Source organism: Cutaneotrichosporon cavernicola (genome assembly GCF_030864355.1).
Source record: "Cutaneotrichosporon cavernicola HIS019 DNA, chromosome: 4".
Classification (NCBI taxonomy): Eukaryota; Fungi; Basidiomycota; class Tremellomycetes; order Trichosporonales; family Trichosporonaceae; genus Cutaneotrichosporon; species Cutaneotrichosporon cavernicola.
In genome coordinates, this window is record NC_083396.1 from 1,898,241 (window position 1) to 1,924,397 (window position 26,157).

Below are 26,157 nucleotides of genomic sequence, written 5' to 3' on the forward strand. Positions count from 1 at the left end.
GACAATCACAATGCGCGGACTCGTTTAAACCCGACCGACAGATCAACAGCTCCGATTCAGGTACAACCCAGAGTACTTTCAACTTGATGCTCAAATGACCAAACTGCTTCCTTTATTGTTACTCAGGGAAACCTTGTTTTGTTCGGCCAATGATCCAAGGAAAAAGGGGTAATAGTAAAGTGGCTTAACGAGCCTCACCTTGTTCGCGCACCGAGAGCCCCAGAGTCGCTTCCTTGTGCTTCTCTTGGTCCCGAGGATAGGGACAACAAGGAGTGGGGCCCGAGAGAGGTTGGTTGGCCTCCTGTATTGCACGCCGGCAGAGAAGCGGCGCAGGTTCATCCAGTCCCACCCAGAGGCGTACGCCTCTTCAAGGTAAGGCATGTTCAGGTTAATCCGGCGTGTGCTCCGTTTCAACCATTCCAGGTAGATTACCTAGATACAGATACAGTCTACAGTCAACGACAAGCACCATCCCTGGCCGTCTAATTATTGAATGCGCCGATGACCGAACCCACGCCGTCAGCTGCTTGCAACCGTCTCTCTCTCCCGGAAATCGGTCTAGGTTTGAACCGGGAGGCGCAAGGTGGGTATGCGCCGCCAAGCGCCGCATGTCGGCGGGCATTTGACCCATTTCGCCCGTCATGCCAGTATTTGGTTGTTGCAGCCGCTGACGCAGACGACGCCAACGCCACCAGTGTCTCGAAACCAGAACTGTCCTTCCGGGGTTTGAACTCTAAGTGTAATGTAATACGCGATCAACGCAAGACGAGATGAGATTGAGGTTTGCGGAATGGTGGAATGGTGGCCCGGGATGGAGCATGAAGAAGCAAATTGTAAGGGAGTCCTGGTGACTGGTGACTGGTGACTTGTGACTTGTGACTTGCAACTGCGGTGCATGCCATGACCACATGCGTCACCTGGGTTCAGATGCTGTGCTTTCCTTATTTGGGCCAAACACACTCCCACGCTCTAAACGTTAGCAATCCGTTGGAGACCCAGGTTAATGCAAGACCACCCTGCCCGGACTGTCAGTTACGCGAGGTGACGAGACGCCAACCCAGCATTTTGACAGGAATTGAGATTGCGATCGCGCACGGTGCAAGGAGGTAAGCAATCGGCCCTGGCCCGTGCCGCTTTACATCTTACATCCTTTCCATCCGGTTTGCCGGGATGCTTTGGACTATTAGAACTGACGACATATGCCGTTAGGACTTTTGGGTTGGGAACTTGACTAGGCCCCAGGCATCACCGGGCCGAGCTTCCATCTAGAGTTGGGCAACGTCAGAAGGACAAGGCACGGCGCTGGATACCAGTTCTTGGTTTGCAAAGTGAACCGAGTATGGCAGCGAGTTACTGGGGCCATAACACTGTTCTGGGTAGTTCTGCGTAATGCGACTAGTACAAAGGGGAGACTCGTCCATGGAGCTACCTGGGCTGAAGGAGTGAATCACTTATTACTTGGTCCCAAAGCTCAAACTCAAATATAACCCAAAGTGGTCAGTATCTGAGATGTGATAGTGCAGGGTTTGGGTCTGGTCTGGTAATCTGCAACCAGCATAAACAGTTTTTGCGCGCTCTAATAGTTGACTGAGTGAACTTTGTCTTCTCTGTTCGGTATAGAGTTCTAAATATTGAACATGGTTAGAACTCTAGCTCGGCACTTGTAACTTGCGCTAAACTCTCACAGACCAGAACTTGGGTTACATCATGTCATCGTCACCCATCTGACAATATTTACAGCTTCCGTCCTGCTGGGTCACGCTTAATGATAGTCATACAGTTCCCTGCCAAAAACCAGCCACCGTGACTGTGACTGTGTAACTCCCTACACATCCCAAGGTCTAACAGGGTGGAATACACAAGGTTCGTTCATCGTCATATGAACAGGTTTTATAGACTCTGGCTCTGGCTCAAAGTGTGGCGGCGCCCAACGCCGCGTAGAGGATAATGGATCGGCGTGCGGGGTTCGGAACTCGGCAGCGGGGGAGGCGGAGGCGTCGGCATGGCGGATCGCCGCCCTCAAGTCTACGCAGGAAAAACAAAACTGAAAACATGATGCCAAATGGTTGAACTGCGAAACCACCTACGCCTACGCCGCCACTGACGAAAATCTGACGAACTATAAAAGGATGAATGATGAATGCTCCCGGAGCTCCGGAGCTAGCCACTCCGAGCCCAATGCGCCACACTATGTAGTAATACAGTAGTAATACATCGACCACACTAGTCAGGGGGGACATGAGTCGATGACGGAAAGAGGCGTGGCGATCGCATGCAGTTCAGGTCTTGGCGATCTCCCGAACACGCCAGCGGCGCCACTCTCAACTACACTGTAAACTGCAACAGCGAACTGGCTGTTGCAGTTTGACATGACGGCATGACACGCATGTCACTGCGCCCACCATGCCCGCCACACGACGCGACATGCCGGCACTGTCAGGCACCCTACTCCGCACTAGACATACTCGGCCATGCATTCTTCACACACACACGAGCTGTGGGCTTTCTGGTGCTGTAGTAGGTCAGCTGCGAGACAGGGCTCAAAGATCGGTGCGGAATCCCCAAAATGCTGCCAACCGTCAGGAGAGGTGAGACACTCGTGTGCCAGCCGTGCCGGAAATGATACGAGGCGAGGCGAGGTGAGACAATGGACGTCATGAAGATAAATCCTAGGGCCTAGAGCTGGGAGCCGCTAAATTCCGTGAGCAACGCGGAGCTGTGACTCGCGAGACATGCGGGAAAACAGACTAGGAAGCGTAGGCTGCCAAAAAAAAAAAACATAAAAACTTGCTGTCAACCAGCCAGCACTGGCTCGATCATGGGAGAATGAGGTGAGCTAGTTCGATTGCATGCCGTTGAGCACGGCGTCGGGTACATGGACATCAACAATGGCCACTATCATTGCGATCGCGCGCTCACTGTCTTGATGTGATGGATACTAGTGACATAGGGTGGACGAGCCTGGCGGAAGGGCCTAGCAACCATCCTCGACAGCTTCCGTCCGGCACATGCGGGCCCGTGGCCACGCGTTTGGCATCTGAGGAGAGCAGCGACGGCCGCGGCATAAACGCCGCACAAGGCTATGTGGATAGCTCGTCGGCCCACGGGGCACATAGTATGTCACCCATGCGCAACAGACTTGATCGGAAAGCCGACCAGCGTTGCTCACGGCCTTTTTCGGGCGAATCTGGTTGTGGTATCCTCCAACTCGTGTAAGACCGGTCAGTCATCAGTACCAGCCCAAGTCAGCCGCATGGCAATAGAACATAATACACTACTCGTACTCGAGATCCACGGGTCCAGGCAACGTAAACTGCACTTTGAGGTTTGCGGCATCCTGCAACAGCTGGCGTCAGCGTGTCCTCATGCGGACATACGCGGTCCACATCCAATGGCGGGAGGTCGAGGAGCATGAGTTTGGCTTCGGACCCGTCTAACTCCTCGAGTGTTCTGTCGTTAGCCTTCATCCCATCTGTCCGTCTTCCTCTTCCACTCGCTGAGCCATTCTGGCCGACTCACTCCTTACACGTCAACAACACCGCGACACACACATAACAGTGAAGGGCGAACATGTCCTCGGCCGCAAAGTACGAGTCCCACAGGCGAAGAACATCGCCCAGCCACATCTCGCGCGCAAGGAGCGTCGTCATCCAGCTCATGGCGACTGTTGTCATCGGCACCTGCTCGTCCTCAAAGTAGGCGTGCAGTTCAGGGATGGCGACTCTGAAGAGGCCGAGCATGGTGCCGAGGCGGGAAGGAAGTGGAGGGAAGGTTTCTGCTGTCAGTCGAGGCAACATCCTTGGTAGTTTCAGCCTGGACAAGCCCCATTGCTGCGGTACGGAGTCGCTTCCCACTCACTGAGCTTCTCTGCTAGTTTCGCGAACGCGTAGTAAATCGCTATGGGCCTTGAGAGGCAGCACACGAACGGCGTGACGAGGTAGACCCAGTCGGCCGGCTGCGGGCCCACGCCCTTGGGCCAGCGCACACGAGGCCTGGCCGCGGCATCACCGTCCAGGTCCTCAATCTCGTCCTCGGCCTCAGCAGCTGTCGGCTTACACTCCACCCCGTGCCAGTACTTGCCCAGCACCTCCTCAAGCATGGTGAGGTACGTGTGTCGTGATGGCGGGGCGGTTGGCGCAGGGACGAGTAATGTACCCGAGCTCTTGGCACGGAAAGCCATTGTCCCGTCATCAAGGGATAGTGGAGGAGGGGCAGCGTTGTTCCCTGCCATGAGGTTGGGGCTGGCGGCTGGCCTGCGCACGGCGCCGGGCACCGAGAGGCCTATGCCCCATCCTGGCATTCCTCCGGCGGCAGGTTCACTGGTGAGCGTGGAAATTAAACTCTCGTAAGTGGGGTTCTCGAAGCGGCGCGTGTGGTGCGCTAACGCCGTCTGGAGGATCATGCTCGCCAAGTCCGAGGGAAGGTCGGCGGGTAACTCCTGGTACGCAGTACGCAACGCCTTGAGCAGGGTCATCTCGGACGTCTTGTCCGACGACATGACGCCGAGAAGGTACATCCACACTTCCTGTCGTTAGATGCGGGGATAGGAGGCAACGTACCCCGCGCACACGTGGCGGGACGCCGTTGCGCGCGCTCTCGCGGAGCTTGTCGAGCTGGACGTGCTGCTCGGCTGTGAGGAGTTCTATGTAGTCCTGCATATTGGTGGACATGCTGCTGAATAAGGACCGTCGCTGAATGCGGAAGGCGGCCATGGCTATGCGCACATGCTCGTTGGCGTAATATTGAATAGAGATGATTGATTGTTGACGCGAATGCCCTCACCTTCTAATAGCTCAGACAGACAGGCAAGGTGGAGGTGGCAGGCTGGTGGAGGCACTGAGGATTAGGGAGTGGGGCAGGCTTAATATTCTTTAGCATTTTTTAATTCCATTAATCCTGGTTGCCTTGTCTTGGTGGCGCATGTGAGGTGGTGGGCGATGGATGATGCACAGTCTTGAATCAAGTCAAACTCTTCTCGTCACCACCAACGTCTTTCATCTCAATACATCCACCTCGAGACTCATTCTCACATCGTAGTTACCATCCACCCATAGCATAGGACTGTCAGTGTCGCACTCCCCGTGTCACCCGTGTCGCCCAATTCACAGGCCACTGGCAAACAAAGAACAAGAAGGAGGACATCAGTCAAAGTGCACAGGCGCGAAGGCTCCTGCCATCACACTTGTCGCGGGCCGACTGATCACTTACCAGACCCCAGCCCCAGACTCATTGTCTCCAGTGCTGTCGCTTTCCCAACAACTCATATCTACGAGTAGCTTGCTCGCTGGCCATCCTAGCTTCGTCATCAACCCAACTGTCTTCTCGTCTTCACTTCTTCTCTGTCAAGCTTCCCGCCTCACGCCACCCACTGCCGCCTTTCCTCGCCTCCCATGGCCTACAACTATCCACCTCACCCTCAACACCAAGCAATGCAGAACGGATGGCACGGCGGTCCGCCGCAACCGCCACAAGATCCGTTCCGCGCATGGTACGCGGACAAGCTTGCGACACTCACGTTCAACTCGCGTGCCATTATTCAGGACCTCTCCATCGAGGCCGTGAAGCAGCGAGATGCGTATAACTGGGCAGGCATGAACGCGATCGCTGAGGAGCTTGAGGCTGCCATTTACATGGTGCGTTCACTAACCTTGCGCCACTGACAACAGGCCCCACCGCAGGGCAAACTCCCATTGTTGTACCTCCTCGATTCGATCTCGAAGAACGCTGGCCCGCCCTACACCGACGAATTTTTTGCGCGGTTCCTTCCCCAGCTCTACGTGGCCACATATCGCCAGGTGGATGGCGTGACGAAGAACAAGATGGTGGAGATGTTACGGCTGTGGCGGACGGGTGCCGGCGGGGGTGAGCTTTATCCGGTCGGAGTGCGAGAGCAAGTCGAGCGCGATCTTTTCGGCTCTACGGGTCTGCCTCCACCCCCTCAGATGGCGCCGCCTCCCCTCACGCAGGCCAACGTCCAGGCAGAGTTGCGTCAGTTCCTGCAGCAGAAGGAGGATGAGATGGCCAAAGAGTTTTCGACGGGTCTTGCCAAGACAGTCAACGTCCTGGTCCAGATCGACAAGCTCCTGTCCACCACACAGGTGAACCGGGATGAGCTCCTCGGCATCAAGCAGCAGATTGGCGCGATGAAGGGCGGTCACCAGCCCGCGTCTGGCCAGCTCAGCCGTCAGCAGGCCGTGCCCGCGGCTCGGCCTCCTGTGCCGGCCTTCCAACCCCGCGAAACTTTCCCTCCTCAGCAGCGCCCGCCGTTCCCTCAGTATATCCAGCCGCCACAGCGCTTCGCGACGCCGCCGCAGGTCCCTACACCGCCACAGATCCATGCCCCGCTCCCAACGCCGGTCACGCTACCGAAGCTGGGCGCCCTCCCCCTTCCGTCCAATGTCGCTGACATCCTCGCCAACCTCTCCAAGTCGGGCGTTTTATCGCAGCCCATCACCCCCGAGCCAATCAACAAGCGATCTGGCCTTGAGGCGTACGAGGACATGATCCTGGCTCTCAACATGACTGTTGACGTGTTCGACCTGACCAAGTGAGGCTTTGAATTTTGAATTTTGGCTGACCACAGGCTGTCGCTCCCGGTCTCCCACCTCCCGGTCAGATGCAAGCAGTGCGGCGAGCGTTTCCCCGAGGGCGAGAACACTCTGCAAGCGCATATGGACTGGCACTTCCGCCGCAACCGCAAGGAGCGCGAGACGGAGGGTCGCGGCGCGCACCGTCGCTGGCTCCCTCGTGCAGATGTGAGTTAAGCACCTTATCGCCCTCGCTAACATCAGAAATGGATCCACGAGAATAGCGAGGCGGGGCCAAGCGAGCCCAAGCCCGAGACTGTTACGAGCACCAAACTCACCGCCGAACGACTCGCTGCCCTCAAGCGCAAGTGGGTCCGCGCGCCGGCCGACCCCGCAAAGGCAACTCCTTGCCCGATCTGCAAGGAACAGTTCAAGCCAGAGTGGTCCGAGGACGAGGAGGAGTGGGTGTTCAACAACGCCGTCAACGTGCATGGGACGGTGAGTTTACTGACCATACCAGAGTCTCCGAGCTGACCTCAGATCTTCCACGCCACGTGCCGTGCTGAGAAGATGAGCAGCGCTGTTGCAGCGCGGCTACTTGGCACCGAGCGCGGTGTGTCTAGAAGCCCCGCACCCGAGAGCGTTCCTGGCTCGCCGAGGCAACGCTTGTCCGCATCGCCAGCGAAATCACCTGCCCGTCTCCCACCTTCGCCGACCGCCAAGCGCAAGGCAGCGGATGACGGCACGGAGGAGGCCAAGCGTGTCAAGCTCGAACCAGGGACAGAAGAGGGGGCCGCATAGGGGGGCGAACCAATCGCTGACGTCACTGTCAAGACCAAGGCATAGCATATTCACAATCACACACTTGCAATTGCAAGATGCATCATTTCCCTGCACGCGTTTCCATCTCTCATGTCCGTGAAATCGCTACATTGACACTCTGTAGATGCCGTATGATCCGATAACCCAACAGACCCTTAGTCCAGGCGAATGGCGGGCAGTCCCCACTCAGTGGTGTCGAGCTCCGAGAGGTGCTCGAGCACCTGCTTGGCGCCGTATGTCGCCCCAGGCTCGAGTGCGAGCAGCTCAGGCTCCGGCACCCAGATGACGTTCATGCCCGCAGCCACGCCTGCATGCACACCCGGCCGCGCGTCCTCAAACACGAGCCCACGCCCACGCTCCGCCTCCTGCGCGGCGGTCGCGTCGTTGGGGTGGCCGACGTCGCGGCCCAGCTTGCGGGCAGCAGCAAGGTAGATGTCCGGGTGCGGCTTACCACGACCCTTTGGGACCTCAGGAGAGTCGGCAGTGAGAATCACTTCCGGGTGGAACTTGTCGAAGAGCTCGGGCAGGTGTCCCTGGAGTCAGATATGGCCACAGGCTGGCTCGCGCGAAGCTTCTTCTCTGATCCATAACACCACTACGTCGGCAGATCCCTCCACAGCGTTCCTCACCACTTCCACCCTGCTCCCACACTTTGCTGCCCCCGTCAGTCACGCTACTCTACTCACCGTCTTGACGTCAAAGTTGCGCTTCGTCGACCCGGTCGCGAGGGCAATCGGGATCCCAGCCTCATGCAGCCCCTGCACGAGCTGCAGTGCACCGCGCATCGGCGGCACCTTGCGGAACTGGGCGTCTTGCATGCCCATCCGTTCTTTGAGGTACTCGTCGACACTGATCTTGTCCTCGAGTCCCGGGAAGAAGCTGAAGAGGTATTCGGCCGCCTCGCGCTGCACCTTGCCCATGAGGCCGGCCTTCATGTCCCACGTCATCTCGAGGCCGTACCGCGCCAGGATCTCGTCTGGCGTTAGCTCCGCCGAATCAGCGCGTACTTGTCACATCCGTGTAGATGCGCTTAGGTCAGTAATTCGCAGCCAGATTGCAAGCCGAGTGGCGCACCTCGGAATCACTGCAGTGAGTCACTTGTAGCATGTGAGCACTCACACTGTCGTTAGCAACCATACGGGACATAAGGCTCACTGAGTAGCCCATCCATGTCGAAGATGACATAGGCGATGTCACCGCGCTTCTGCTTGTCGTTTCCCATGTTGAATTGTTGGTGTGAGTTGTTGTGGAGTTTCAAGGTTGATTGATTATCAGCCATTACAGAGTTAGGAACCCGTGGAGCCCGACTAACATCCGTGCCGGAAATTGACACTCTGTTTATTTCCAGCTTTGGCATTTACCGGGCCGGAGTCACCATAGACTGTAACCATCAACTGATTGACATTGGCAACAATCTCCTTACATAGTCTCCCGTTATAATCGACCTTTGCCCACTTTGCTCTTTTTCCATCTCTCCTTGACTCACTCCACCATGAAAGGCGAATACACTCCCCTCCCGACCACAGAGAACGGCGAGCGCGATGAGGTCGCGCCTCGCACCATCTGGAAGCGGGCGCTTCCCTTCCTGGCACTCTTCGCTCTAGTCGGTGTTCTGGCCATCACCAACCCGATGGGCTGCGGACGCAAGGACCAGATCATCAAGGGCTTCAAGGTGCCAGGCTATTCTCACCTTCCAGTGGGCGAAATCGACCCGTTCCACCTGGACGACGAGCCCCACCGTCGGCCCCACCACCACGGCCACCACAAGGAGCATCACACGACCAAGTACACCACCGCGACTCTGGCCGCAGAGCTCAAGGAGGCTGCGTGCCCACCCCAGCCGGAGCCCCTGAACGTCGGCCCTGTTTGGGAGCCCTGGGCGGACGAGACATTTGCGCACAAGGCCGCCGAGCGCCTCTCCAAGGCCGTACAGATCAACACCGTCTCGACGGATGACCTCCCGGATGACCCCACCGACCCGCGCTTCGATGGGCACTACAAGTTTGCCGAATACCTCGAGGCCGAGTACCCCACCATCTACGAGCACCTCGAGCACGAGAATGTCAACACCCACGGTCACCTCTTCACTTGGAAGGGCACTGATGAGAGCCTCAAGCCCATCTTCCTCATGGCACACGTGGACACCGTACCAGTCAACCCCGAGACGGTCGGCCAGTGGACGTTCCCCCCTTGGAGCGGCGAGATCAGCTACGACGCCACTCCCGAGACCCCCGGGACGTGGATCTGGGGCCGTGGCGCGAGCGACTGCAAGAACTCGCTCATGGGCATTCTCCACGCGGTGGAGAAGCTCGTCAACGAGGGCTTTACGCCCGGTCGCACTGTGCTCATCGGCTACGGCTTTGACGAGGAGGTGGGTGCTTTGGTGAGAGGTGGCTGACGTTAGATTGGCGGCGCCCGTGGCGCCCTTAAGATCAAGGAGGTTATCGAGGAGCGCTACGGTGACGACAGCATCGCGTTCATCATCGACGAGGGCTTCTCGGGTATCGAGGAGGCGTACGGCATTCCCGTTGCGTCTCTCGGTATGGCCGAGAAGGGCTCGGTGAGCATCAAGCTCACCGTCGACACGCCCGGCGGCCACGCGTCCGTCGCCCCCGTCCACACTGGCAGTGAGTCGGCACAAGCAGTTCGCAAGCTTGCGCTGGTGAAGAACATGTTTGATACAACACGCGATGTCCTGAAAGTCTCGCTCACACCCAGTCGGCTACATGTCGCGCTTCCTCTCGGCTCTCGAGGACCACCCTTACAAGCCTGAGATGACGGCGCAGTCGCCGTACCTCAAGTACATGTCGTGCCTCGTCGAGTACGCGCCCAAGTTCCCCAAGAGCGTGGCACGTAGTGTCAAGAACCCGAAGAAGTGGCACAAGCTCGCTAAGGACCTCGCCAAGAGCGACCGCGTGCTCAACGCATTCCTCTCGACGACGTCCGCCATCGACCTCATCAACGGTGGCGTCAAGATCAACGCGCTCCCAGAGAAGGTTGACGGTGAGTGGCGCATTGGCCGCTATCTGGGTTGGATTTAGCTGACAACAGCGTCCGTTAACCACCGCATCTCGTTCGTCTCGTCGGTCAACGCGACGCTGCAGCACTACGTCGACCTCATGACCCCGCTCGCGGCCAAGTACGGCTTCAGCAGCACGATCTTCGGCGCCGAGCACGGCAAGAAGAGCAGCAAGCACCTGACGATCGAGATTATCGGCAACGAGAACAAGCACGGCCTCGAGCCCGCGCCGATCACCCCCGGCGACAGTGACGCGTTCGCCTACATCGCTGGCACTGTCAAGACCGTGTTCGGCGCGAAGACGGTCGTCGCGCCCACTGGCATGTTTGCAAACACGGACACGGCCCGCACCTGGTCGCTCACCAAGCACATCTACCGCTGGACGCCTGCGGACCTCAACGAGGCCGGCGGCATCCACACTGTCAACGAGCGCATCAGCCTCCACGGGCACCTCACCACGACTGGGTTCTACTACAAGCTCATTCGCAACACCGAGGGGTGGACTAAGTAGTTTTGGAGATTGTCAAGAACAAATAGCAAGTCATTTACAGCAGTCATCAAGACGTGTATGCAATGTAGTGCTTTCTTGTATTCAGTGGTGCTTCATGGCTGAAGCGTTTCTGGATACCGTCGTCGGAGAAGGCCGAACAAGAAGCAGCCGCTCAGGACCGAATGACGTCAGGGCCGGGTTACCAGATGTGACCGGATCACTAATGGATGCCGTGCACATTCCTCTAGCTTGCTCTTTCCTACTCTTCACACTTCTCAACCACCCACCATGCCCGAAATCAAGACTATTGCCAGAAACTTGACGTTCACCGAGTGCCCACGCTGGCACGGCGGCCGCTGGTGGTTCTCCGACTTCTACACCCACGCAATCTACAGCATGAAGTCGGACGGTTCGGACCTGCAGAAGGAGGTGGACGTCCCCGGCCAGCCCTCGGGGCTCGGATGGCTTCCCGACGGCCACCTGATCTTCGTCTCGATGAAGGACCGCAAGGTCATGGTCCGCGCCGCGGACGGCACTCTCTCGGTCCACGCCGACGTATCTTCACACGTGACAGGCCTCCCGAACGACATGGTAGTTGGCACCGACGGCGTGGCCTATCTCGGCAATTTCGGCTTTGACTTAATGGGTGGTGACCCCCCCGGCCCCGCCAACCTCCTTCGCATCGCCCTCGATGGAACGGTCACGATCGCAGCCGAGGGTCTCCACTTCCCTAACGGCAGCGTCATTACTCCCAGCAACACGCTAATCGTCGACGAGACTTTCGGCAACCGCGTCTCGGCATTCGACATCACGCCGACTGGTCTGGGCCCACGGCGCGACTGGGCCGTCTTCGGTCCTCTTCCCCAGACGGCGGAGGATAGGGCGTTCGCGCCCGACGGGTGTGGGCTCGATGCCGAGGGCGCGCTGTGGATCGCCGATGCGAGGGGCGGCCGCGTCTGCCGCGTCAAAGAGGGCGGGGAGATCGTCCAGACTGTCGAGCCGGGGACTGGTGTGTTTGCCTGCATGCTTGGCGGGGAGGATGGGCGCGACCTCATCATGTGCTGCGCCCCTGACTTCCTCGAACATAAGCGCCGCGCCGCTAAGGAGGCCGAGTTGCGGGTTGTGCGTGTCGATGTTCCGCGGGCTGGGTTGCCGTAGGGTAGATTTGGGGGATAGATGTCGAGTCCTGTTTGGGTACGCGTCATGTTTCTGTCTCGCGAACTACTTTCAGCTCATCGACGACTGAGAGCTCACCAACCACTGACAGCTCATCGAATACGGACCATTACCAGCTTCAGGTGAACTCCAATCAAATGAGCGCCCACTGACTTTCAAGTGTCGTTTCCTAGTTGGTTCTCCAGCCTCTTCGCGAAACTTCGAAGCCTACATACGCCCAATAGTGACGGGGGAGGCCTTCAAGGGCGAGTAGTAAACGGTTCTACTCCTTATCTACTAGCGGCGACTTGGGCGTCAGGTTTGCGAAGCGTTTCGTCGTCCATCCCGGGTCGTGTTTATTCCCAAATCGCCACAAATTGTCGGAAACTGACTCTACAGTTGTCAGGTAACCTTCACCTCCATAGTAGTGTTGCTTCCGTCATCTCCACTTCGAGACGCTCCGTCCTCATGGCACAGGCCTCCGCGCCTAGACCTATAAGTACCTAGCCTGTTACACTGTTCCATGCATCTACACTTAACTCCTCAACCGTAGGGCTGCAGCTTAGTCACTTTCCAGCACCTAGAGGACCTCTAGCATCGATCTAGAGGCCTCAAGTTCCAACACAAATCACCAGGCGAAGTGGCGGAGTGGTTAACGCGATTGACTCGAACGTGTTCAACGACACAGCGATCAATTTCCTTTGGGAGCGCCTGTTCGAATCAGGTCTTCGTCGATACAGATGCGACGCGTCTCTTTTTCATATAGGTTGTTGAATGCTGAGTTGTGCAGAGTTAATCCCAAGATAGGGAGAACAGATGATGTTCTGAGAGCGCCCTGCACAAAAGCTGAGCGAGGAGTGTGGAGACAACAGGACCGCTTGATATCGCCCTTGCCCTCGCAATACCGGATACCCTCTGCAGGTAATCATCCGGATACCGTCACCGCGTCTGCTGCAGTCCTCGTTGTATTGTTGAGCGGAATTGCAGTCAAATACGTTCGGGTGGGGTTCAGATGTTGTATTCAGGACAAGATTAAAAGTCAATTTTCGCTCCAGTGGTCATGTTGCCTTGTGATATCCGGTACGTTGTACGCGCCCATTAGCGTAAATTGAGCGGTAATCAACTGGAACTAAGCGTGCCGGTCGACTGGTATCGGCTGGTTCGCCCCCGCATAGGTCCATTCAGTGGGCAAACGACGCGCATACTCCCTGCCCGCGGAGTGGGGACGGTGCGAGTGTCAATACCAATGAGCTTGCACGTCACTCTTCGCACGCCATCGTCATTCCTCGCCTCCGTACCTGCTGCTTCCTCTTGCTTTCCACCTGGCGGAGCTCTGAGCGACGATCTCGCGATGGGTGGGCCGAATCGTCACGTGCCCCTATCTCAGGACCTGGCCGCCGAACACCTTCGTATGCGACGTGCCGAGTCCAATTGTGATTTTCGACATTCTGACGGAGGTGATATGAGGTAGACGATATGCTGCTTCGCATATTACAGAGTACGGTTTAGTGCCACATTCATGGTTTAGTGCCACGTTCATGATGAGGTCCCGACTGAAACAACAACTTGGATAATGGCAAACCACTCCAGAACTTCATCACCGACGCAGCTACAGATTGATTGGAGGTCGTAGCTACGCCGATCCTCCTGCGAGCGAGAGTGCGGCATTAGAGGTCGTCGCACTTCCAAGGCTCCTTAACATGGACATACCAGAGTTACGAAGCCCAGCGCAACCCTTTGACCAGCACATGCTGCCCTCCTTGCACAAGTACCACTTCGGCGAAAGAAGTGAGCGCCATGGGCCAGCAAACTGGTGCTCTTGGGAACGGGTGGAGGTGCGGGTCTAGACCAACAGCACTAGTTCACCTGGCAGTTCTTTTCTGACTGTGTGCGTGAGATCACAGGCGTCTGTCCATTGGCGGACTGGAGTGGTATGACCTTGTACTAGTCACCTGGCTTATGCAATGCCAGTGCCTAGGAAAGGCTCATACCCCGAACAGAGATGAGGAGCAATCCCCGGTTTCGGGTCGACGCGTGGAAGAGTAAGTTAAATATCCACGTGTTTGACTGAAGACTCCAGTGCCAAACAGCTTGCTTCTGACATTCTTTAATTCATAGCAAGACTTAAGCCATTCCGAAGCGTAGCTACAAAAATGGTCTAACACTTGAGCTTTAGCAGGAGAGCGCGCCGCACTCCCCGCAGCTGTCACGCGGGCCATAGTCACACGAGTAGCTCCCGCCGGAGCACTGGTACACGTGGCCATACTGGCAGTTGAGAAGACCGTCGCCGCAGAACAGGCCCTCCGGGATGTATATGCAGTCACAGCTGGAATCGGTGCATTGGCGCTAGTGTGAGCGGGGCAAAGATGAACACATACTCGCTCGAGAGACCGCTCGCCAAGCGAGGCTGCGGCGCGAGCATCGTGGCCGCGGTAGGCGGCGCGCATGGCGGTGACCTCGTCGCGGGTGAGTTCGCGCTCGGCGACGGCGGTAGCCGAGGCGGAGGCCGCGGCAACGAGGGTGAAGAGGACGGTGAACTAAAGTCAGCGCGGTCGTGGAGAGGCTTGCCTTCATGTCTGGATTGTATGAGATTGAAGATGAGATGAGAGAGGAGATATCTGGTCGAGAAAGCGGACCAGAGACCGCCTTTTATCTCTTCCAAAGACTGCCAAGATGGTTGACAAAGCACGCATCTACTCGCTCTTCCGCCTGGTCAGGTTGACACCCAGCATAGCACAACAGTCGCCCGTCGTCTTGCAACAACAATCAGCACCGTGGCTCCAGTGAAGCGTAAACCCACTTTGCCCAGGTACGAAACTGGGCCGCAACCGTCAAGCTGACGCGTACGATGTGAGCTGTGTGTGTGGCACTGGAGTGGCCCTGGTTCCAAAGGATCGCTCATCTGACCCGGAATGTCCCAATGGAAGGGCAAGAGTTGATGTGCGTTTCAGGATGCGGTAACGTTAAGCTTCACGTCCCTGGTTCTAACACGGACACTGGATCCGATGTGCCTCATTCCTATGTGGCACCGCGTTTCTCCACCTCACCACCGTACCTTTCATCAGAGCTCACGACGAACATCACATTGAGTACGACAAGGGGCTCTGAAGTTGCTATAGCTCCAAGTCGGCGACACCGGCTCTCAGGCCTTTGCCAACTAACCGACATGGAGTAACTGGAGCTGCTGGAGACACATGTGCCACCCCACCTGGTTACGCCAAGTTCCCAAGATGGATGCTGCGAAGCACGCCCCACCTGGTTACGCCAAGTTCCCAAGATGGATGCTGTGAAGCACGCCGTTGTCGCGAAGGGCGTCATTCCGAAATCGCCCCACACAGGAAGCCTCGAACCCACTGACGGTAACGTGATGTGTGGCAGGAGAACTTGTGACCGGAAGACAGTTTGTACAACCCCAAAATTCCGGGTAACCATAGCTCGAAGGGGGTGTTAAAGCAATAAACAATGCGGATAGACTCTCTGTCACAGCACAGTGATGCAGACCATCTCCCATACGGAGAGACCCAAAAAGCCGACAACGACCTGATTCGAACAGGCGCTCCCGAAGGAAATTGATGTAGGACTGCTCAGGAGCAAGTTCTAGTCAATCGCGTTAACCACTCCGCCACGTTGCCGATGGGAAAGACGGCCAACCGGGGAGTAACACCTCGGGATTCTGGGACCCGATGAGCTGAGAATGAACGGTTTTGTTGCTTGGCAATGCAGTGCGGGCCTTACGATCGCTGCGCACGAGGCCTATGGTCCCTCACATCTCTGCTGAGACTGGTAGAGAGGAAAGGCTCAAGGTATCGTCTCTGCGCTGAGAATAGACGGTTTTGTTGCTTGGTAATGTGGTGTGGGCCTTACGATCGTTGCACACGAGGCCTCTGGTTCCTCACCGCTCTGCTGAGACTGGTAGAGAGGGAAGGCTCAAGGTATCGTCTCTGCGAATGCTGTGGGGAGCACGGACAATGTTGCCTGTGATCTGGAACCTTGTCTGGGTTTTACGTTCCGTCTGGCTTCCTTCCACCTGTCTACCATTGTGTTCCTGAGATAACCGCAGCTTATCGAGGACGCTCAAGATCAGGTACAACGTCAAGTTCAACGACCGCGACCCGATGACGCTCTATGCCGACGGTTGTCGTGAGCTTGTTACGTGGATCTACGAGCGGTGGCTGGTCGACCAGTATGATGCCGCCAGGTCGCAATCAACTCTGCTGACGAGCAGTCTGTGCAATTTCACGCACTAATGCTCTGCTTCCTCTACACAGGACCGTTGCACGTGGACACATACGCTCCCCTTGCATCTTCTACTAGCAGCCAAAAGGCACGAGAGAATCTCTGCTATGCGTTTCCCACGGCGAGGACACAGGCACAGAGCAAAACAAAAAATGTATGCCTCAGGACTGGATCGAACAGCCGACCTCACCCTTACGAAAGGCGCGCTCTGCCACTGAGCTACAAAGGCTGGTACCATTGAGCTATGGTAATTCCATATTCTAAAGGACTTAGAGGCAGTGTAGTGTCGTTGTCCAAGAGCTTCTGACGCTGTGTAGAGGGAGTGTGGAGACTGTGGACAACGACGACGATTGCTGAATGGTTCTCCCTTAGGTGGAAGGAAGTGAAATGCCTAACTCGAGATAGCGGAGAGGGCTGAAAGACATGGGGAGATGACATGTCGACTCACGTGAGCAGACACATAACAATCAGCTTCTCAGCAATTCCCACCTTAACTTAGTGGCTGGCGTTCAAAGCGCGAACTTCGACGCGCCACCATCAGTAGTACCAGTAAACGCCGCTGAGTAGTTCGAAGATGGGCAGTCGCATGTCTAGTCTATAATCTATACTAAGGAGTACATTACTCGTCTTCCGTGTCCGGCTCACGCTCGCCACCATACGCCAGCCAGTTGACCTTGCGGAGTCGCCTGCGCTCCTCCTGCGCCTTGAGCTCGTTACGAGTGGGCTTCTTCTTCTTCTTGGGCTTGAGCGCGAGCTTCTTGAGCTTCTCAATGTCGGCAGCCTCGTCAGCCGAGTTGTAGGCAGACGGCGCGGCCGAGGTCACGGGCGTGGCAGAGCCAGGCGTGCTGACTCCCGCAGGGGTGGCCGCACCACGCGGTGTGCCCGCCTGCGACGGGACTCTGGACGGGTGGTCGTCGTCGAGCATGGGGGGAGGGGCCTTGCCCTCGATGGTGAGAATGCCCTTGTCGACGTGCCAGAGCTCGGGGCAGAGGGCGTGGACAAACTCGCGCGAGTGCGAGATGATGACCACGGCACCGGCCCACTCCTTAATCGCACCGGCCAGGCCGCCGAGCGCCTCGCGGTCCAAGAAGTTGGTGGGCTCGTCGAGGAAGAGGATCTGGGGACGGTTGATCATCGACGCCGCGATGACGACCTTGACCTTCTGACCACCTGACAGACCCGACATCTCGTTGTACTGCGCAATATCGCCGTCGAGACCGACGGCCTCGAGGATCTCGCGAACGGCAGCCGCCGAGGTGTCGCGCATACCAGCACCCTCACGGGCGCTATCAATGTCGTCAAACTGGTTGACGAGCTTCCCGAAGCCGAGCTCAATGAGCTTGTCGCGGGGCATCCAGACGTTGAACTTGTGGGCAAAGCCCTTGAACTTGATCTCGTACTGGAAGCCCTTCTTGAGCTTCTGGCGACCAAGGATGGACTCGATCTTGCGCATCTCGCCGTTGCGGCCAGCGATCGGCTTCTCCATCATCTCCTGCTCCTCCTTGGTAACGACGCGGGTCGACTTCTCGAGGATCTCACGGTCAAAGCCATCCTGGTAACGCCACTGGATGTACTGCACGGCAGTCTTCTCGAGATGCTCGTTGATGTGGTGGAATGCGTGCTGCGCGACGTAGCCGACACGCAGGGCCGGGTGCTTGTGTACGCTGCCCTCGTTGGGAACAGTCTCGCCGGTGAGGAGCTTGATGAGCGTCGACTTGCCCGCACCGTTGGGGCCGATGACACCGACACGCGACGAGAGCGAGAGCGCGCACGACGCGTTGGTGAGCGACGGCCTGGCCGCACCAGGGTAGGTGAAGGTGCCATTTGCGAGCTTGAGGATCGTACGCGTGTTCGAGCGGACACCCATGAGCGAGCCGGGAGGAGGGAACGAGAACTTGATAGACGACGAGTCGAGAGTGTAGTACGATTTGGCGGCAGGGACCTTCTCGACAAACTTGGACAGGTTGCCGGGGTAGTAGACAATCTTCTTCTTCTCGTAGTGCATAATGTCCGTGCACACGTTGTCGAGGAAGCCAGAGTCGTGCGAGACGATCATACAGGTGACGTCCTTGAGGCTTGTAAGGTACTCCTCGAGCCACGCTACGGTCTGGACGTCGAGGTGGTTAGTCGGCTCATCGAGCAGGAGGATGTCCGCGCCGATGAGCATGGCTCTGGCAAGCTCGAGCTTCATCTTCCAGCCACCAGAGAGCGACGCAACGGGGTCGTTCTGCTTCTCGTCCGTAAAGCCGACGGTGAGGAGCATGTCGGCAATCTCCTTGCGCTTGCGGGCAGCGAGCTGGGGGTCGGACGCAATAAAGTCGATGATCGAGACCGCAGTGTCCTCACCCTGGAGAGCGTGCTCGACCATGATGCAGCGGAGTTCCTCCTGGGTCGGGAAACCCTCGACCTTGCCGTCGCGGATGGCCTTCATGAGAGTCGACTTGCCCGCGCCGTTTGCGGCGCAGATACCGTAGCGGCGGCCACGGCGGAGCTTGAGGTTGGTGTGGTTGAGCAGAAGAAGACCACCGTAGGCGAGCGAGAACTTGATGTCACAGAGGATCTCGGCACCGTCGTCGATCTCCTCCTCGCCGCCGAACTTGGCCTTGTCGGCAGCAACAAATGCCTCACGGATGGCCGTGGCAGCCGCCACACCGGCCTCGGCGCCAAGGAGCAGCTTGCAGAAGCCGCCGAGCGCCTTGCCGTCCCACACATCGTCGTCAAAGTTGCGCTCGTCGACCATGTCGGCAACGACGTTGGCAGTGTACTCGAGCGCAGACGCGATGACGGGCCGCCCCGGCATCGCAACCGAGAGGGGGACCTTGGCACCCTCAACGCCGAGGTCGAGGTGGGGCACCATGACGGCGAGCACCTCGTTGACGCTCTGGATAACGTCGCGCGGGGGAAGCGGGGTGGCGGTTGCGCTGGCGCCTGCGTCGTGGAGAATGTCGAGTGCGGTCTGCGCGAAGGCGCGGATCTCGGGGAACGCCGCACCCTTGGCGATCAGCTCGACACCAGTGACGAGCGAGCCGAGGTAGATGGCGGCGATCTTCGGGTCACGGACGAGCTTGACAAGGTTGCCAATGACGATGCAGGTCATGCGCTGCGTGTCGGTCGAGCGCTCCTTGAGAGCACGGGTGAGGAGGGGAACCATGACCGCGAGGGTGGGGCCGGTGACCTCGGCGACGAAGGTGGTTGACGACATGGCCTTGATCGTCTTGGGGACGTTCGAGGGCGACGCCATGGCGGCGACAAGAGCGTTGACGTGCTTGAGGACGTCGGCGTTGGGGAGGGTACTGCAGAGGGTGGTCGCGGCCTTGGTCGCGGCAGCAGACACCTCAGCCTTGGTGTCGTGCATCGACTTCTCGATGACGGGAATCACCTCGCCGAGCATCTCGCCCACGTGCTCCTCGGCGCCAGGCTTGACCATCTCCTCGATGGCCTTGCACGCCGCAACCTTGGAGCGCCAACCCTTGGTCTCCTCGAGGCCACGGGCGAGAGCCTGCATGACCGGCCGCGTCGCCTCAGCGGGCGCAGCCTTGACCATGGCCTTGATGGCCGAGTTGACGCCAGAGCGCACGGGGGCGCCCTTGTCCATCGCGAGGTTGAGCAAGGTCGGGATGAGGGGGAGGAACGCGCCCTCGGAGCCCGACCCGAGCGCCTTAATGACGCGCTCGACAAGGACACCAGCGCTCTCGCGCTCGTAGCCCGACTTGGACTCGGCCCAGATCTTGACGACCTCCGGCAGCTTGGATGCCTCCAGCATGTCGAGGGAGCGGGGTGCCTTCTTGAGCTGGAGAGCAAGGGTGTCGGCGGCCGCCTTGGCCGCAACGTTCGAGTCAGCCATGGCGATCTTCTGGAAGTCGTCCACAAGCGGCGTGAAGGGAAGGGCGGAGGGAGTAGCGGCAGGCATTGTGGATGAGGGTTTGGGGTTCGGGGTTGAGATGAGGGAGTTGAGGCTGTCTAGGGCTTGGCAACTGTTTTGGTGTTGTTCTTTTGGTTGAATTAAAGTCGTGACTAGTATTTTACAGTGAGTGGTGTGTAGAGGGATGGAGAGGATGCCCTCGAGAATAAGATGGAGTCGGAGAAGAGGTGAGGAGGATAGGAGAGAGAGTGAGAGATGAGATGGAGATGGGGTGATGAAGATAATTCTTGGTGGCGGAAAGATTTGAACCAACAGCAGTCACCCCATTCTCACCCCACAGCCTCGTCTACAAATTCCGCACTGTGGTGTGAAAAAAACACGTGGCCAGACGGAGATTGGGCGCTGTGCCTGACAGTCCAAGCTCCGGACACTTCCGTCCAATACGCCCATGGCCCCAACCTTTGCTTGGTGGAGGCTCGGTGGTCTAACCAAATGGCCGAATGCAGGGCCCAAAGGCTCCACTGACGATAGCTTGGTGCCAACTGGTGCTGTCAGTTGGCTCAGAGGTCCATGCCTCATAGTATAGTGTATTGGTTGTACGGTATTAGAAGCATTGTGGCTGATTTTGCGCAAGCAGATCAATGTGTAAAGGAATTCACGCAAGGAAAAGGTGACAACCATTCTTTCCCTCAATCTCACCCGAAAGCCAAGCAGAAGGGCATTCAGTAGGAGAGTTACGCGAGCCAGCAGAGGCCGTCTCCGACAGAATCTGGCTGCTGGACCCGCCTCATCTGAAAGACAATAACAGGCCGACAGTTGTCCGCCTGTCCGCCCTGCTTGGCGGGCAGGTGCTGTATCCAAGCCTGCTATTTCCTTCACACATACGCTCACTCGCCACTACTCACTTCGCTTTCGCCTCACCACTAGCCCAGCGACGGGGGATGCTTATACATGCTGCTGACTCTACACGACGGGCGGCTGCGGAGGCACCTGGAGCAGCAGGTTGCCGTTCTGCGCAGGCACGTACGCCACGTTCCGGTTCTGCGAGAGGGACTGGGCAATGTCGCGCGCCGTCTCAATCTTCTTGAACTGAACGAAGGCGTCACCAGCCTTGCTAAGGGCCGCACTGATGGTGGAGGCAGCCTCGGCCTCACCCTCAGCGCGGATGACGGAGGCCTGGCGCTCCTGCTCGGCCTTCTCGACGACGAACTTGGCACGCTCAGCGTCCTGCTGTGCGATCTGCTTCTGCTCGACGGCGGTGGTGAACTCCTTGCCGAAGCTGAGGTCAGCGAGGGTGCGAGTGTGCGATAGGAACGAGCACCGGAACACCGCACACCGCCAACTAGGCACATGCGACGAGTGTGGCAGTTGGCAATGGAGAGGACGTCCAGAAGACACAGCGGTACGAGAACCGCAGAAAACGCAGCGGCACGAGGGACAGAGGAGAAACCGAGGACAGACCGAGGAGGGACGGAGGATGATGGGATAGAGTGAGGGTTAAACAGGACACGGAGGCGAAGTTCGCAGAGTTCGCAGAGCTCGCAGAGACCTGATACTCACGTCATGTGCGTGATCGACACATCCTCGAGCTGGATGTGGAATTCCTTGGCACGGTTGAGGAGGTCGTCACGGATACGCGCCGACACAATCTCACGGTTCGTGATGAGCTCCGAGGCGTCAAACTGTGCAACAGTCGCCTTGAGCACCTCGTTACCGATGGACGGGAGCACACGCTCGTCGTAGCTGGTGTCAGTGGGGTTGGGCGTGGGGGGAAAGAAGCGAAGGAAGGGGTTGGGGTTCGAAGGGAAAGAGGAGAGGTGGAGGAAGGAGACTTGGATACTCACTCGAGACCGAGGTTCTGGTAGATGAGCGGGAGCGCGTTGAGGTCCGGGCGGCTCATAACACGGAGGGTGAGAGACACCATCTGCATGTCTGGGGTTAGTGGGCATTAAGATAGAAGACTAGGAGAGAAGGAGACTTGCCCTTCGAGCCGGTCGTGGTCGAGATGTTCTGCGGTCAGCTACGTTAGTCCCAAATAGCTGGACGGCATCAAGGCGAGCGCCCTGTCTCGACTCGACTTACCCTCGGCTTGATACGGCAGTCGAACAGGATCGCGCGCTGCAGCCCGGGGATGAGGAGGTGTGTACCCTCGCCGGTCGACGTCGGCTTGACACCGGTAAAGCGGTCGAACATGACAGCCCGATAGCCTCCCGGCACATCGTACAGCGAGCTGTCGATGACTGCTGCGCCAAGCGCGAGGGGAACTGTACGTTAGCGGTGCAGAAAAGAGGGACTCACCAATGTATCGCCCGAGGTTCTGCATGGTAGTCGATGATGTGTGGGTAACGGCGAACGGGAACGCCGAGAGAAGCATGCGAATTCGGCGAGACGCTGACGTCTCGAGCCTTCGGCGGGAGCAAATCCGGCGTCATCCTGGTTTCCCTGGGAAAGCAAAGAATGCGGATGCATGCTTCCACGTGGCATGGGTTACGAGTGATTCATCCTCATGGTTGTTGCCAGAGATACTGTTGGAGTTGTTGGGCTATGCTAAGAACTCCCGTCCACTGCTTGCCCGTTCTACCTCCCGGATCCCCTCCAATGTCCGCAGCCTCTCAACAAGCGCCACAACCTCACCAGCCTGTCCGCGCGTGACCTCGTCCACATCGGTCCCGGCCACATATCTCAACACCGTAACCGCTCGGTCGAGCACCCTCTTGTCCAGGGTCACGTTACGCTTCTTCTCGGGATGTACTTGGCCCGGCAGACGGAGCTTAAATTCTCCGCTCTCTTGCTGAGTCGCCTGGGTGGCCTCGATGAGGGACGCGGCCAGCAGGCCGAGGAACACGAGCGCGGCACGCCGGAGGGCAGGATGCTTCGCGTCTGCAGCAGTAGGGTCCGCATCAATAGTACGAGGTCCCTGCTCTTGTGGCTCAGACTCAGGCTCGGGCTCATCGTCCTCGACGAGCATGACTTTTGGCTTGGGTTTCGGTTCCGGCTCCGCCTTGGAAGGCTTAAACGGCGAAGCAGTCACGCTCTCGATCTGAACCAGGTCCACCGCTGCGGATGCGAGTTCAGCTGCCCAAGGAAGGAGGGCGAGATGGTCCTCCTCTGCGGCTGTCGAGAGCAGCGATAGAGCTGAGGTGCGCAGTACAGTCGGTGCCCCAGCGTCGCGGAACACGCCCATGAGCGGGGGCACGACGATGCCGACGTTTGCCGCGAATGCCTTGCCCGCGCGCTTGATCACCATCTCAAGTGCTTCGCCGATGCGGAGGCGCTTGTCCATCCCTTCCATCCCGCCACCGTAAACACGGATAAGGGCTCGAAGGATCTCCTTCCCTAGCGCGTCGGCCATAGCTGCCAGCCCCTTCGCCGCATTGAGGTAGATGTAGCTGTCCGCGTCCTGGAGCGCTTGCATGTACACGTCCAAGATTGCAGGAGTAAGTGCGGTATCGTAGTCAGGCCGGAAGACGAGCTCGCGAAGAAGGACGAGGCCGTGTGCGCGCACTGGTAGAATGGGGTCGGCAATGAGCGTGAGGGCGCGGCGGTATGTCGCGACCGACTCAGATACCTGTCCACCGGCTGAGAGAGAAGCGGAGCGCCGGACGAGGAGGACGAGTGTCGCTTCACGTGCAAGTTGCCGTACATGTGCTGATGATGCGGATTCGAGCGCAGAAAGGTGAGCAGAGATGGGGTGCAGAATCGGACTAGTGGCAAAGGTGATGTTTTCGTTCTCGAGTGTCGCGAGGAGTAGGCTGATGGCCGTCTCCAGAAGGCCAAGCTGTTCGACACCCTCCTCTGTAAGATCCGGGATTTCCACATCCTCATCGCCGACCTCCTGGATAAGCGGCTTTGTCTCGGGCAGTGACGTCGCCTCGTCGTTAAGCACGCCCTCGACGAACGCCAGCACGTGCTGCGGATCCGCGAGTACCTTGTCTCCAAGTGTTTCCATCATAGACAGGGTGAGGCGGAGGAAGAGGAGTGACTTTAGCGGATCGCTGTCAGTCGACGCGCGCACGCGCCATTCGTCCAATACGCGCAGGAAGACCTCGGACGACACGTCAGCGCGTCCGAAATCCTTTAAGGCGCCCGCCAGTACCACGGGGTCAGGTGCAAGGTCGAGGTCGCCGAGCTGGAGGTCGTCGACGTCCATTGCATCCGTCTGCAAGGGGACATCAGAGTGCGGGTAGCCGTAGACTAACTCGGCGCCGTCGTCGGCCTTCTGCCAATGCATGACCTCCCCCGTTTCTGAGGTGGGCCATCCGTGGCCACCCATAATGATAGACCAGATACCTTTGACGGCGTCATCCTTGCCTACGAGCTTGCCCCACGATGTTAGAAGAAGCTGGACGTCGGCGGCAAGGCCACTCTCCTTATCCTTCTCCTTTGCTTTGGAGAGCATCGTTGGCTGAGCCGGCTTGAGGAGAACGTACAACGCAAATGTCTGAGGTAGGATCGGGCCAATGACAAAGTTCGTGAACTCGGGCGATGGTGGAGCGTGGAGTACGAGCCGAGCCGCAGCAGCCACGGCGGACCTCACGCTATCCGCTGGGAGGACCACGCCCTCCACCGGCTTCGGGTTCCAGGGGCTGTGGAGGTGCTGCTCGAGCCATTCCACGGCGACTGGGGACGTCGCCCAGAGGTGGTGCACCACGTACGCCGCGGTATGACTGTACACCAGGGGTGCGGCCGCCTCGCCCATGAGCCCAAACAGCGTCTCGAGGACGTAGGCGATGTACGTCTCTGCCGAGCTGTTACGCGGGATTCGGGAGAGAAGGCCGGCAATGCGGTCGAGTTTGGGCCCGTCGACACCCTCCCCCGACATATTCCCAACCTCGCCGAACACATTCTCCATCACGGCCTTGACCCCGCCCACCCTCAACACCTGATTGCTGAGCAGCGTGCCAAGCGTGCCCTCGACATATGCCGGCCACGTGCGTGTCCACCCCTTCGGAGGGCGAGACTTGCCCGCGCCGACGATCTTGAGAGCAGTGCTGAGCGCACCCATCGCCTGCGTCGGCGACAGCGCTGAGAGGGCGTGGAGGAGCTGTGCCCGCAGGCCGGAGTAGGTGGCGGGCGGGGCGGACGGTGTCCAGCCCACGGCGATGGCCGCGAGCATAAGCGGTGGCAAGTTTGAGGAGAGAATGGACTGTGTGATGTTCGTGAGTGGGATACGCGTACTCCCACCGCTCGGCGGGGAAGGCGTATCGGTAAGTGAGAGGAAGGTGCTCACTGCCGCAGGGAGGCGGGCGTCGACAGCCGCACGGGAACGCAGGCCCGCAACATAGGCTAGCGTGAGGGGGAGGAGGTATGAGACGAGCGCATGCTGCAGTAGAAGGCGAACGAGGCGTAAGTCCGCGGTTCCAAGGAGAACTGCGTCAGCTCCAGGAGCGTCATCAGCTCACAGTCCTTCTCGACCAGGCCGTCCTTGTGCTCGGCCGGCCAGAACTCTTTGACCAGCACGCCCTGCATAGCGACGAGGAGATCGAGTGAGCGCTGGCCAACGAGCATCACTAGTGCGTCACGGCGCTTCTTGCGCTTCGCCGGGTCTGTGTCGTCATCACCGATCTCCTCTAGTTCGAGGTCCTCAGTCCATCCTGGGCGTTCACGCCATGGGAGTAGCTCGCCAGAGGCCTTTAGGCGCTGGAGGAGCGCTGGTGGGGCCGATGGGAGCGGGTTTGGTGGCTCCAGGAGCGCATTACCAGCCGTGAGGAGCGTCTTGAGTGTTGGCTCGCCCATACTGAGTAATCAGTTTGCTCCAGAAGGCTGAGGAACGTTGCACAAACATATTCGCGACGTCATGGCCTCCCACGTGATCTAATAGGGCCGCTAGATGGGCAAGATTAGCGGAATCAAAACTTGTTGCCACTAACCCTCGGCGATGAAGCCGTTGCACTTTCCGCCCGTGGCCGTGGCCCCCGGCTAACGGTTGACCCGAAGTGGGCCATGGCGGTGAGGAGTCATCCAGGCAACCTGGCACTTTATAACTGCTCTCCACATCACAACCTTTGCCCTCACCATTGCGTGCCGCATCGACAACGACGGCCTG

General features: G+C 58.4%; 8 protein-coding genes across 8 annotated transcripts; 3 read left to right on the top strand and 5 right to left on the bottom strand.

The window, feature by feature from the left end:
- Positions 1-3,274: 3,274 nt before the first annotated feature.
- On the bottom strand, positions 3,275-4,658 carry CcaverHIS019_0407350 (uncharacterized protein; the record flags this gene model as incomplete). The annotated part of the gene is made up of 5 exons (XM_060600603.1): positions 3,275-3,337; positions 3,378-3,450; positions 3,520-3,775; positions 3,859-4,525; positions 4,560-4,658. 5 exons carry the CDS (start codon positions 4,656-4,658, stop codon positions 3,275-3,277), a joined length of 1,158 nt encoding a protein of 385 aa, XP_060457180.1.
- A 771-nt stretch (positions 4,659-5,429) lies between these two features.
- On the top strand, positions 5,430-7,328 carry PCF11 (uncharacterized protein; the record flags this gene model as incomplete). The annotated part of the gene is made up of 5 exons (XM_060600604.1): positions 5,430-5,633; positions 5,667-6,547; positions 6,584-6,755; positions 6,792-7,025; positions 7,068-7,328. 5 exons carry the CDS (start codon positions 5,430-5,432, stop codon positions 7,326-7,328), a joined length of 1,752 nt encoding a protein of 583 aa, XP_060457181.1.
- Positions 7,329-7,504: 176 nt separating this feature from the next.
- On the bottom strand, positions 7,505-8,571 carry CcaverHIS019_0407370 (uncharacterized protein; the record flags this gene model as incomplete). Its single annotated transcript, XM_060600605.1, has 3 exons — positions 7,505-7,882; positions 8,036-8,325; positions 8,505-8,571. 3 exons carry the CDS (start codon positions 8,569-8,571, stop codon positions 7,505-7,507), a joined length of 735 nt encoding a protein of 244 aa, XP_060457182.1.
- A 270-nt stretch (positions 8,572-8,841) lies between these two features.
- On the top strand, positions 8,842-10,879 carry CcaverHIS019_0407380 (uncharacterized protein; the record flags this gene model as incomplete). Its single annotated transcript, XM_060600606.1, has 4 exons — positions 8,842-9,720; positions 9,754-9,976; positions 10,068-10,352; positions 10,401-10,879. The coding sequence occupies 4 exons, from the start codon at positions 8,842-8,844 to the stop codon at positions 10,877-10,879; spliced, it is 1,866 nt and encodes a 621-aa protein (XP_060457183.1).
- Positions 10,880-11,146: 267 nt separating this feature from the next.
- CcaverHIS019_0407390 (uncharacterized protein) lies at positions 11,147-12,016 on the top strand (the record flags this gene model as incomplete). Its single annotated transcript, XM_060600607.1, has 1 exon — positions 11,147-12,016. The coding sequence occupies one exon, from the start codon at positions 11,147-11,149 to the stop codon at positions 12,014-12,016; it is 870 nt and encodes a 289-aa protein (XP_060457184.1).
- A 2,169-nt stretch (positions 12,017-14,185) lies between these two features.
- Positions 14,186-15,094, bottom strand: CcaverHIS019_0407400 (uncharacterized protein; the record flags this gene model as incomplete). The annotated part of the gene is made up of 3 exons (XM_060600608.1): positions 14,186-14,359; positions 14,392-14,550; positions 15,086-15,094. 3 exons carry the CDS (start codon positions 15,092-15,094, stop codon positions 14,186-14,188), a joined length of 342 nt encoding a protein of 113 aa, XP_060457185.1.
- A 1,774-nt stretch (positions 15,095-16,868) lies between these two features.
- NEW1 (uncharacterized protein) lies at positions 16,869-20,159 on the bottom strand (the record flags this gene model as incomplete). Its single annotated transcript, XM_060600609.1, has 1 exon — positions 16,869-20,159. The coding sequence occupies one exon, from the start codon at positions 20,157-20,159 to the stop codon at positions 16,869-16,871; it is 3,291 nt and encodes a 1,096-aa protein (XP_060457186.1).
- Positions 20,160-21,074: 915 nt separating this feature from the next.
- CcaverHIS019_0407420 (uncharacterized protein) lies at positions 21,075-25,847 on the bottom strand (the record flags this gene model as incomplete). The annotated part of the gene is made up of 8 exons (XM_060600610.1): positions 21,075-21,390; positions 21,672-21,854; positions 21,956-22,043; positions 22,094-22,121; positions 22,194-22,375; positions 22,410-22,502; positions 22,746-25,481; positions 25,514-25,847. 8 exons carry the CDS (start codon positions 25,845-25,847, stop codon positions 21,075-21,077), a joined length of 3,960 nt encoding a protein of 1,319 aa, XP_060457187.1.
- Between the last annotated feature and the right edge of the window lie 310 nt (positions 25,848-26,157).